The sequence below is a fragment of the Typopeltis vanoorti genome, chromosome 7 (genome assembly GCF_054136105.1).
Source record: "Typopeltis vanoorti isolate ZY-2024b chromosome 7, IOZ_Tvanoo_1.0, whole genome shotgun sequence".
In the NCBI taxonomy this organism is placed as follows: domain Eukaryota; kingdom Metazoa; phylum Arthropoda; class Arachnida; order Uropygi; family Thelyphonidae; genus Typopeltis; species Typopeltis vanoorti.
This window is the reverse complement of record NC_143555.1, coordinates 126,083,372-126,096,559: the sequence shown is the minus strand read 5'-3', so window position 1 is coordinate 126,096,559 and position 13,188 is coordinate 126,083,372. Positions and strand designations below refer to the sequence as shown.

The window sequence follows — 13,188 nt, the reverse complement described above, 5'->3', positions numbered from 1 at the left end:
CTTACTTTATTATGACCTAACTCAAGAGAAACAAATGATTTACTTTAAAAATGTCTGACACTGGGCCTGGAATTATTATGAAAGCTCAGGTCATCATATCCTATTCCTCCATTTTACAACTTTACACGTTGCAAAAATTCACAAGCCTGATGTCCTGTTGAGACCTATAGTAGAAGGCATAAACTCTCTTACTTATATCTTACTAAGCATCTAACTAATCTACTAGTACAGCATATAAGGTCATCGGAATCTTACATCAAAAATTCCTCCCATTTTGTCCAAAAATCATGTATTTAGACATATCGTCTACCAAACCAATATATAAAAAGGGAAATAAAACTGAATGTGAGAATTACAGAGGTATTTCCCTACTGAGTGTTCCTGGCAAGATCTATGCAAGTATACTTGAGAAAGTTGAGAAGAATTGTGGGAGAAAAGCTTGGTGAAGAACAAGCTGGATTCAGGCCAAATAGAGACTGTCAGGATCAGATCTTCACTTTACGACCAATAGTTGAAAAATTATGGGAATATAACAAAGATTTGTATTTAAGTTTTGTCGATCTAGATAAGGCATATGACAAGGTGCCAAGACAGAAGCTATTCAATATGCTACAGTTATATGGTGTCAATGGAGCATTATATCAAGCAATACTTAGTCTTTATTTGATTGTAAGTCAGCAGTTAGAATTGAAGGAAGTACAGGGAGATGGTTTAATGTTAAATCTGGTGTGAGACAAGGATGTACATTATCCCCTCTGTTATTCATTATCTATATGGATCACATTATGAAGGAAAGTGGTATTAAACATGATATCAAAATTGGAGATGTCAATGTCAGCTTTATGCAGATCTATATGGATCACATTATGAAGGAAAGTGGTATTAAACATTATCAAAATTGGAGATGTTAATGTCAGCTTTATGCAGATGATGTTATACTTCTAAACAAATCTGCTACAACTCTGCAAGATTCTCTGACTAAATTGAATAGCTGTTGTAATAGATATGGTATGAAGATCAGCAATAAAAAGACAAAGACAATGAAAATATGCAGAATCATTGAAAATGTCAACTGTGTTGTGAATGGAGAACCTGTGGAACAAGTAAAACATTTCAGCTACTTAGGCACGATTTTTACTGAAGATGGTAAATTAAATATAGAAATAGACAACAGAATCAGCAAAGCTGGTATGGTGGGAAGTCAGTTGAATAAATTCATATGGAATAAGAGAGAAATTATTCGGAACACTAAATTAGCTGTATACAAGACAGTGTTCAAACCAGTTTTAACTTATGGATCTGAGAGCTGGGTCAGAAGTAAAACACTTGACTAGAGACTGCAGATATGAGAGTCCTGAGAAAGATTATTGGCATGAACAGATGGCATCAAGGGCAATATCATATTAAAAACAAGGATATCAGGAAAGAACTTGACATTGTCAGCATCCAGGAATGCGTTAGCAGAGCTAATCTCAGGTGGTATGGTCACTTAAACAGAATGGGCGAAGAAAGATTAGCAAAACAAGTGTTGTCTACCAGGTTGGCAGCAAAATGACCCAGAGGAAAACCAAGATATAGGTGGATTGATGCGGTACAAAGTGCCTTAGACGATGGAAATATAAGATCTGATAATGTTGGAGTCTTGACAAGTAACAGAGTGATTTGGAAGAAAATTGTAGATAGGAAGTTAGTAATGATGTAATTTTTTTTCATGTAGTACTATCATATTCTGTACACCCCTTGAAGGTACATGGCAGGAATTTGATGATGATGATCTACCAACATCCTTTGAAAGTCTTGATGTCATATCCCTCTTTACCATAATATGTTAGATCTCCTTACGGGATCACCTTATGTCACTGGCTTATATGAACATTGTTTCTGGTCCATTTTTTTTTTAGTGGAACAGTGCATTTTACAAACGAAAATTTGGACTTGCTATATGCAGCCCCTTTTCTCCTTCAAATGATTTTTTCTTGGAGAATTTTGAGAGGCCTGTTCTAATAGAAATAAGTGTAAACCACCAGTATAGTGGATGATATCTTTATTATTTGGAAATAGGTTCTCCTTAGCTTGCAACAACTTCTGCCTTCCCTTAACTCTTGCAAACCTACTATCAAATTTACATTAAAGCTTGATAAAGGATACTCCCTTTCCATGATATGATTTTGATCACTAAATAGCTTGAAATTGTTTCTATTGATGTGTATTGTAAATCTTCACATACAGGAGTTTATCTTCATGCCTCATCATTTCACATTCTTCTCAAAAATGAGGTATAAACTATACCTTAAAGAATAGAGCAGCTTCTATTATGCAAAGTGATGACTGACTCAAGACAAAATTCCAGGCTTTCCCTTTTTTTTTTCTTTTCCTCTCTCTCTCTCTTAGTGGCTATTCCAAAAAACAGCTGATAGGATTTTATTTTTATTTTCAAACACTTCCATTCCCAATAACCAGAATATCCAATACAATTACTCCATCACAATACCTTATATTGGAAGTTTATCAATTAAAATAGTATCTCTTTTCAAAGATCACAACATCAGAGTAACTTTTAAACCAATTCAAACTGTTCATAGCCTCCTGAGGTCTCCTAAAGATAGTATGCCCTTCTACAAATACCCAGGAGTTTATAGAATTCAATGTTTGCGTGGTTTAGCCTACATAGGACAGTCAAGCCATAGATTTGAGGTTTGAAAGAAAGAACCTGTTGCAGATATTGACCATAAAAGAGAAGACAGGCACAGTTTATTATCAACTGTGCCTTATATAGAGAACTTTTCTTCCAGACTTCTGAAGGAATTTGTTACAGTTGTCCATTTGCACAGATCACTGAATAAAAACCAAGACTGACACTAAGTGACATATGGAAATCTGTTGCCTAGTGTCAGTCCTTGGTTGTTGTTTTTTTAATCTTTTAGCATTAGAAATTTTTACTTTGCCAATAATTGCCTTCTCTTACTAACTGCAGACAACTAATGCATGCCACACATTTTTACATTTATTGTCTAGCATAAATTTACCTATTTGTTTTAATGGTTTTTCAGCGTTTAATCAACTTTGTGATCTTTGTATTTATAGTTGTGTTGATGTGTCTAACCCTGAAGAAGCTGGAAATAGTTCTATTTTAGGTGGTGAAACTAGTTGGTGTAATTTTTAATGCAATAACTAATAAATTCCTGTGTTTTATGAATCCTCTCCTTTTGTAATATGGGATTTATTATAGTAATCACTAGTATTGAAAGAAGCAAAAGAACAAACCTTGGACAGGATGGCATGGAAATCTCGACGCTCAAAAGTACAAGAGATCATAGACGAAAAGGAATTACTAGTAATGCAAAACCCATATGAAGTTGTAATTCTTATTGCCTGAGGTCTGGTTTTGGCACCACTCTATCATTCATACCAAACCTTAAAATCATTCACTCGTCTGTACCAATACCACACTCACTGCAAAACTCTACTTCTTGTTCCCTTTTGCAACCTAAAAGTTGCAACAGGGATAGTCTCTTGTCCTTTCCTCTTTGTTTGCCCTTTAAAAAAAATTCTTCCCAGTGTTCATTAAACATCTCTCTCTTACCATAACCTCCTTAATTAATTTGATTATATTATCCCCTTATCGTATCCACCAAACTGGGGATTATATTCTCTCAATTCCCTCAGCTGATATCTAACATCTTCAATAGCATTTTTTTTTACCTGCTGCCTTTAATCACCACCATCAGAGCTAGGTGGTAAGATCTGAGCAAATTAGTAGAAATGTATTCAGATCGAGTACTTATCCAGTTGGAAACTATCATATCCATATCTCTGCCAACCCACATTCTTCACCATATTTGCAGTAGTCTTCTGCATCGCTTTTGCCACTTTTGCAATGGATCTCCTGAAATTAATTATATCACCGTCATCCCTGCATTTCCTATTTTCTCTATTCCTCTCCATCACATCTCCTCCAACAGAATGTATAGTCTTCCTTCTGTAGCTCCTATAGTTCAATACTTTGCACTTGGCTGAGCTCCTATTCATCCACCAACCATATATATAAATCCTTCTGAAGTGCTGCCACACGGCATCATTCCTGATAATCCTTTCCAGCATTATATGATCTATAAACTACTGTGAATAGCTTACCAAATCCCATTAACACCACACCCTATCATACTCCATCTGTAACCTTTCTTCTCAACAATGCCTCCTCACCTTTTAATACAACCTTTAGATACCAGCAGGTTTGTTTGTAACTTTAAAATGTCATCTCCATAAATTATTAATAAATATCAACTTGACTGATTCTCTGAAAAATTCCGAAAAATCATGCAGAATCTGGTACTGATTTAAGTAGCATATTTTCAATGGGCCCCTTATGCTGCTATGCATTCTCTGCATCTCCTAACATTAAAATGGAAGAAATCAAAATAATGCATTCATAGAATGAGGTTGAGGTAGCAGGTATTCAGAAAAGAAGTTTTATTCCTCTCTCAAATATTAAAAACAGAAAGATTTGCATCATCATTATTATTATATTATCTCTAAAGTTATACACAAAGGTTATCATTTGAGTGCTAACCTTTGTGTATAACTTTAGAGATAGGTGTGATAGATAAATGACGTACAAAAAGAACAGAATAGTCTAGTCCAGATTACTGCAACTTTATGATTTGATAACGTCAACACAACCTCCAATGTGTTGAGGGGTTGGTTGTAAAACTTATAGCATATTAGGACAGCAGTGTGTATGAGTAAAACAGAATTCACCTGGACGTTTCCAAATTTGTGAAGCCATCCTAAATAACACTTCTCATTCCTGTATTTCATAAAATTATAATTGTTTACATTTATTTCTCTGAATTCTAATAGTTATAGATGGAGTTATCCTCCTGCAGTTGATAGCATGTATTGTCACATGCTTGCAGCTTAAATGTTGTTCTTATTGTGTTTATCTTTTTTCAGCTGTATTGACAGGAAATCTTGCTGAAAATTCTGCAAATATTAAATAATATTTTCCTAACATAAGTTTCATTCTGTTATAATTTTATTGTTATATCATCCAGTTTTGTCTTGATGTTTATCTAAAAAAAATGTGATTGTATTGGAATATCACATTGGTACATTCTTTCTGGCTATGCATCAGAATATTCTGTGAATGAGGTATATCTGTAATAGGAACAGATTCCTGAAAGGTGTTAATTCTTAATTTTTGAACATTAGATGCTGTGTACCCTGTGAAATAGTGTTTTTGTAATACCAGATTTTAATTTTTTTGAGGATAGTGCAGATTCCTGATGGATATAGCAATAGGTAAATGTTAGTTTTCAATAAAGCGCATATGTAATCTTCATCTCGGAATCAAGTTCACTCTTAAAAGAGAATCTAAGAAATGTGTATAGCTCTTCTTGACATGTTGATTACAGATCAAGATGTTTTTGAAAGCTTAAAAGGCACCTGTAGATTTTCAGAAAATTGGATATTATAGCTCAAAGAATTTGGTATTGTAAAGATGCATGCCATCTGTTCTTCAGAGTTTTATTTCAAAAGAAATCAACATTATCAAGAAAACTGTGTGATCCTAAGGATGCACTTCACTCAGCATGCTGAAACTCAGATTTATTTCCTGTTTTCTAGAATCCTGTGATTTTATTTAACAGTTTTTGTTTTTCTTTTTAATAGGTCAACATACTTTCCAGTTTCTAGTCCACTGCAAGACAGATTGCCTCCATTTCCTGAACCCAGCATGATTACAAGAACAGGATGTCTTACGTTCTTGTAATTACTTTTTTAATAGCTAAAAACTGAAGAATTCCAGTGCACCAATATTAAGTTGATCCAACTTCACATACCTATACTTTTGCTGTGTGCAAAGTTGATATACATAGGATTTTGTGTAACACTACCAAACCGTTAGATAAAAGTACTTTCATATTTGAATGTTTATCAAAGAAAGTTCTGAAGGATTATATTTGCTGCTATAATAAATATAAATAGTAGTCAGAAATTGTACCATGTTATTTTGGTTTAAGCCACTTCCTTGAGTGCTATCTCCTATCGGAGGTTGGCAGCCACCTTGGCAAATTTTGAGCAATCCTCAGCCACTCTGATCAGTCTCCCTCATGCCAGTCCACTGTCTGATGTCTGGTGTCTGGCACCTAAGATTTTCTTCATCTTCCTTGTCCTCTTCTTCCGTTGATCTTCCCTTTTTATAATCAATTGAAGTACAGTATTTGCTGGCTTATAAGATACACCCCCTTTTTTGTACAAATTTTTTTAGGGAAAAAACTTTATCACTGAATATTATAATGAATTTATAGTAATTCAGATATAAAATAATAAGTAGGTCTACTTTCAACAAATACCTAATCCAACTAGGAAAGAGTACCCACCTTTAAATCTTCTACGTCAAAACCCAGAAATTCATCTCCAGAGCTAAATGAAGAGACACTTGAAACCTCTTCTAAATCAGAATCTGAGTCCTCATACAACAAATTGTCCTCTGTACCATCCAGTGCAATACTAATGCCACGCTTCTTAAATGATTTAACCACTGTCTCAGTTTTCACAGCATCCCATGAAGCTTTGACCCACTCACAAACTTGCAAAATGCTAGGCTTCCTGATGCCATAACCTCAAAATCTGAAGACTGCATCAGCTGTTCCACTTCTCCTTCATAAATCCCTTAAATGGTTTATTAATACAGACATCTGAAGTTTGAAGCTGACTAGTTAGACTTCCTGGAATTACAGCTGAGTTTTCAACTTGAGTTTATTTTTAACATCTTCTGTTCTGTGAGAACAAAACTTATCTCATACTAGCAGGGCAGGCTTCTTCAACAGTCCACCAGGGTTACTAGACCAAATTTTATCTATACATAACTTCATTCCTCCTCCATCCATCCAGCCTGGAAATGGAATGCTCTCACACACCACAGGAAACAAGAAAAAATCGCTTAACTCAGAACAGAGAAAATTTCCAGAAATGAAAGTAATAAAAAACTGAATATCGGCATATAAGACGTGCCCTGTTTTTCAGACCTATTTTCAAAGAAAAAAGTTCGTCTTATACGCCGGCAAATACGGTATCTTATATTTTTCATTACGAAGTAGGTGACCAAGATATGCAGTTTTTCTTCTGTTTATGGATCTAAAAGTTCACGTGATTTCCCCATTTGTTCCATTACTTCTTGATTGGACATTTTTGTTGTCCATGTGATTTTTAACATTCATATCTATAGCCACATCTCAAAGGCTTCAAGTTTTTTTTATCGATGTTAAAGCATAATTTAAAGTTAGTGATCAAGTATATAGCCTTTGGGGTGGTAGCTTAAATTGCGATAATTAGTTCCTCTTCTTGGCAGAATTGAATAAGATGATCTTTTCTCTCATTTCTTGTTACCAGTCCATGTTTGCCAACTATATCTCCACTTCTACCTTTCCCACCTTTTGGCATTGAAATCACCCATGACAATTTAATATCATGTTTCTTTGTATTTTTCATTAATTCTCTTAATTGATCATAAAATTCTTGATCTAGGTATCATTCTTGTCAGCAGTAGGGGGCATAGACCTGTATAAGATATCTAGTGGTTGACCTCTCAGTTTTAATGTCATTCTATCTGAGTAGGGGATGAAGGTCAACAGTGACTTATTGGCATCTTTGTTTAATATTATTCCAATTCCATTTTGATAATTGTTTTCGCTACTTCCAGAGTGGTACATTGCCATGTCATCAATTTGAGTTTTGCCTGATCCTGGCCACCTAACTTCACTCATCCCTAAAATCCACTTCCAAGTCTTTTCATTTCATGGATTCTTAGCCTACCTGCTTCATACAGGGTTCTGATATTCCAGGTTCCTAGTTTTAGTAGCAACATCATTTTGAGCCCAAAGATTTTTTGCACCCTTGTCCCATTTAAGGGATGCCAGGAACTTGAGGCCTTTTGTGTAGATTTGCTTGCCGTGGAAGTTAGTCTGGAGAGAATAGAGCAGTAGTTTCTCCATTTGCTTTCTGCTCTGGAGTATTACAGATGTACATAATAAACTGTATTTCCATCTGTAATTTTCTAATCGCAAGCTTTACTGTCTTCATGAGACTTCAACCTTGTGTGTCAGTACTGACAAAGCTGCTTCCTTTTGTCAAAGGATTGAATCCTTTAATTTTCCTTGTAACCTAGGTAGGGGGTCCTAACCAGGTACTGACAGAGTCAGCTGAGCCCAGGTTGTTTATAGAGGTCTACTCCTCTGAAGATTTTTCTGCACATTTCACACCGTTGGGATATGAATCCTCTTCCACTGATTTGTCCATTGCACAGAGATCCATTGACATCCTTGTAGGGAGTGTGCCTTACAGAAGGTCCCAGGGAGCATGATGTGAACATGGACTTGCCTCACTCCCCCTTAAGCCAATAAGAATACAGTTTGTCTGGTTAAATCAAATTGACATACTATTCATATTCATTCAGTATCAAGGTAGATATCTACTAACAGGATGCAACATGAGATGATGAGGGGACATTAGGTCATAAGCCTTGGTCAGTTCTCCACATTCCTAAAAGGCTATGTGGAGGTCACCTAGTTATCGAGCTTTGACCCTTGTGTGTTAGCAGAGCTAATCTCAGGAGGTATGGTCACTTAAAGAGAATGGTAGAGGGAAGGTGAGGAAAACAAGTTTTTTGCCAGGATGGCAGGAAAAAGACCCAGAGGAAGGCCAAGATCTAGGACTGATACAGTAAGAGGTGCCTTAGATGATAGAAATATAAGATCTGATATGTCAATCTTGACAGATAACATATTAGTTTGGAAGAAAATTGGTATGAAGTTAGTAGGGATGTAACTTGCATTTTAGTACTATCATGTCCTGTATATCCCATGAGGGCGCATATCAGGAATTTGATGATGTTAGAAATTTTTATTTTATTTATGTATTTTTATTTATTTATGTTTATTATCATATTCCTGACATTAATATCTGTGGACTCTAGTCTTTGGTCAAGTGTTTTATTTCTAACCCAGCTCTCAGACCCATAAGTTAAAATTTGTTTGAACACTGTCTTGTATACAGCTAATTTAGTGTTTTGACAACTTTCTCTCTTATTCCATATAAATTTATTCAATTGTGACTTCCTACCTTACCAGCTTTGTTTATTCTGTTGTCTATTTCCATGTTTAATTTACCATCTTCAGTAAAAATTGTGCCTAAGTAGCTGATATGTTTTACTTGTTCTATAGGTTCTCCATTCACAATGGAGGTTCAGGATATGTTCCAGTAGCTGACTGTTTGCTGTTCACTCTGGTTCCCTGGCAAAAACAATGGGACCTTGTTTAACCAGGCAATGCCCCAGCTGGAATCGAATTCTGTCAACTTGTACCATCATTCTTTATTTTGGTTTAACCAATAAGAATACAATCTTGTCAGCTAAATCCCAAATTGTCAGCCCATCCTCATTCATTCGGTATCCTGGTAGTTACCTAATAGGGTGCACCACGAGGCAGTGAGGATTGGACATTAGGTCAGAAGCCCTGATCGGTACTATGCATTCCTTTAAAGGCTATGTGGAGGTCTCCTCTCAGTTATACTGCTTTGACCTTAAGCACTCACTGTTTGTTTTTTGTGAATTCTATTAGCAAAAGTTGTGAACCTATGGTACCTTGTAGTGTACTGTGAGTGAACTAAGGGAATAAGGATATATCCAGAATCACTTCATCTAGAAATCAAACATGGTACTTTTCCATTCAACTTAAGATCTGCAGTGAGCAGAGTGGTGCTCTCACACTGCATACTGAAAATCATCTATCACCTAAATTATTCCTTTCAGATATCCTCTGAATTTCATTATGAATTGTTGCTTCATTCAATTGCACTAGATCGGCTATAGAGAAACTGCCAATTGTTATGAGTTCATCTGCTGTTGTAATTTCAGCTTAGCACTGAATATTTAAGTTGATAATGGACAATGAAGTGTTTGCATCATTTAAAGTAGTTTAGTTAGTATACAGGTTTTTTTTTTTTTTTCTACTGCTACTCTACATGTAATTTCATGTTTTGTCCTGGGTTTTTATTAAAGATTTGCAAATTATGTGTATGATATGTTTTATCAGTTTATTTAAATGAAATTGTACTCTTTAAAATGATTCAAATTGGCTATTACACATTTAGTATTTAAAAAAGAAAAAAAAAAAAAGAAACTTAATCGCATATTCATTTTGCAGGAAAATGTACATACACCAGTCCATTCTCTTGAGGGAAGGCCACGAATATTTTCAAACAGGCGTTTTGGCAATAGTGGTTATCAAGGAAACAGATATCCTTCCAATCAGAATAGGTATAGAGGTTCGTGGCGAGGTAGAGGAGGAGGAGGAGGATATGGACGTTATAGGCAACAAGATTCATATCGGTCTTCTGATGGAGAAAATAAGCATGACAATACAAATTCTTCAGCTCCATGTGGAATTGATGATAACCATAGAGATAATACATTTGGTCATAGAGAAAATGCATATGGTCCTAGAGAAAACACTTATGGATCTAGAGATAATACATATGGCCCAAGAGATAATACATATGGTCAGCGTGATAGAGGTCAAAATCCTCAAAGACAGCGTTCACCACAGCGTAATCGACGTCACAGGCCATGGAATGTAACTTCTTCTAGACCTGGTCCAGATTCATCTTCCAGCAAAGTCAATGGTGAATGTGATGGAAATGCAGAAAAGTCCTCATCTGAGATCAATGGATTTGATCACTGATGACCATGGTCATATTTTACGAATAGGAGGTATCATCTACAACTACTGTTGGTTTACTTTTGCAAATGACATTAGATAATAGCATTCTTTGTATACACAGGAATATGCTCACTAGGCAGTTCTACAATATTTACTCCTTAAAGTTCTGGTAATAAAATTTTTCTCGTAATGCTTGTACATTTGGTTTGCAGTCCATTTTTAAATTTTAATGTATACATGTATTTTTTTTTTTTTTTTTAAGTTCCATCCGTTTTTCTTATTTAGGTTAGTTAATCTGAATTTGGTCGGATTTTTTTTTTTTTTTTTCACCAAGGTTTCTGAAGAACTCGTATTGTATTTTTTAATATACCTTTGTGCATACATGTAAGAATTTATAATGCAGTTCTGAGAAAATGCTGTTTTGTAAATTTTTTATATAGGAAAAATATATTGACTGTTGATGAAACAGCTATTCAAACTTATTGATGAAATATGATATTTATATTGTATATGTTTTCAAAAATATTCTTGGACTTATATATTTAGTAGCTTGTTGAAAATGAATGATTAGAAATTTCTTGTAAGATCTTCATATGATATGTTTAATGTTGATGTATTTTGCATGAAATCTTCTGCACCATATATAAACATTTTATTTAGATTTTCATTTTTTGAACTGAACATTAAACTTGCTTTTATTTCTCTTTGTTGTTTTTGCTGAATGGTAATTTATTTGTGAATATGTATATTAAATTGCAGATTCTAATTTTGATAGCATAAATTATACGAGCTTGCATCATTTGGTATTATTATTTTATTTTATTTTATTTTTACTGTTCTTTGTTATTTTGTGAACATGACCATTCTCTAAAAACCTATTATAAACACACACATTCAAATTTATGACAGTTGTAACTGCCTAATATAAATTTTTAAAAATATCATCAATCTTGGATAACTCTAGCAGATCAGTCATTTGTTCTTCAAAAGCCTTGGTAAAAGGATAACTGTCGTTTTCAAACCAAGTAGCAGCAGCAGCATTAAAAATAAATGTTTGATTCCAAATATGTTTTATGTTTTGTAAAACATATTTAATGTCAGGAGGGGCTGAATTCTGGTGTTATTTCTTTTTATATATACGTATATATTTTATTTTTATTTTTTTTAATGAATCATTATGGTATATTAAGAGTGAGCTAAAAAATGTTTCGGTATGATTAGCTGCTACTCTGCTTGTTCAAATGAGTATTGTTGAGTGTTGAAATATCATGGTGAATGTAGTTTTCTTGTTTCACTTTACATACTGTGACTGCTAAAGTGAAAGTTTGGTTAAAAAAGAAAAGAAAGGGGGGGAAAAACTTTAAAATAGCACATTTAATTTAACTCAATGAAACAAACTGTTTCATAGAATGTGTGTGTGAAAGTTTTAAATTTTTATATATTATATATATATATATATATGCATATTTAAATATTACATGCACACACATAAAATTTAAAGTTGAAAAGCAACACTCTTATCATTAGAATGAATCTTTCTAGAATATGGATTCATTAAGTAATAGTGACACTTTAGAATCTCAAATGGTGTCAGTTATCCAAAAACATTTTAATTTTATACCAAACTTTCATTTCAACATCTGGTATTCTTGTTCCTTGAAGTGCCAAAGGTTTGAGTACATGTTTTCTTCATAAAATTGATCAAAAACCCATTTCAAATGTGTGCCTTAAATTTTCAGCTGTAAATCACAATGCACAACTGCTTTTCCTTTAGGTCTCATATGTAGCCATAAATGCAGCTTAAAGCATTCGGCTGGAACCGACTGCATAAATAAGTAGTATGTATCAAAATTTCAGATGGTGCCTTGTTAGTAAAAATGTAAACTTGTAATTCTCCTGTTTTTAGTAGTAATAATGAAATATAAAGCAATACTGTTGATGTGTGTGTATATTGTCAACCACCTTCCTATCAAAACATTGTTTATCTTGTACCATATTTTGTGTTGTTGCTGGATTTCCAATTTATTAGTATGTACAAAGACTTTCTATTCAGTGGGAAATAGATGTCTTGTGTGTGTGCGTGTGTAGAGCAAATAAATTGTAGCTTATACGGTTATTATTGCCTTGATGAATGGGACCATTTTTTGTCACAGTCTGAAACTCTTAATGTCCTAAACTAACAAATTTAAATCTGTTAAAACAATAAAATTCAACTTGATTGTAGCATACAAAATATTGTAAATATCATTAAAGCATGGCATTATCTATTTAGAAAATACCATTATATTAGAAATTATGTAAATGAACCCAAATCAATTCACTAATTCACATTATTTCACTGTAGTATCCATGCTGCATAAATTTTGGCATACAGTTAATAAATTTGTGTATAAAGGTTTTAATTATCAACCACCGAAAGGTGGTACTGAAATACTTAAAAAAAAAAATATATATATATATATTATTATTG

The 13,188-nt window shown here is 33.9% G+C and overlaps 1 protein-coding gene across 1 annotated transcript in view; it reads left to right on the top strand.

Moving 5' to 3' along the window:
- Positions 1-12,846, top strand: part of LOC150105040 (spermatogenesis-associated serine-rich protein 2) — a 248,778-nt gene extending 235,932 nt beyond the window's left edge. The window contains exon 15 of the mRNA XM_090396113.1: positions 10,203-12,846. Coding sequence (XP_090252239.1) covers positions 10,203-10,739 — 537 coding nt within the window. The 3' untranslated portion in view covers positions 10,740-12,846. The remainder of the gene's footprint in view (positions 1-10,202) is intronic.
- Positions 12,847-13,188: the final 342 nt, after the last annotated feature.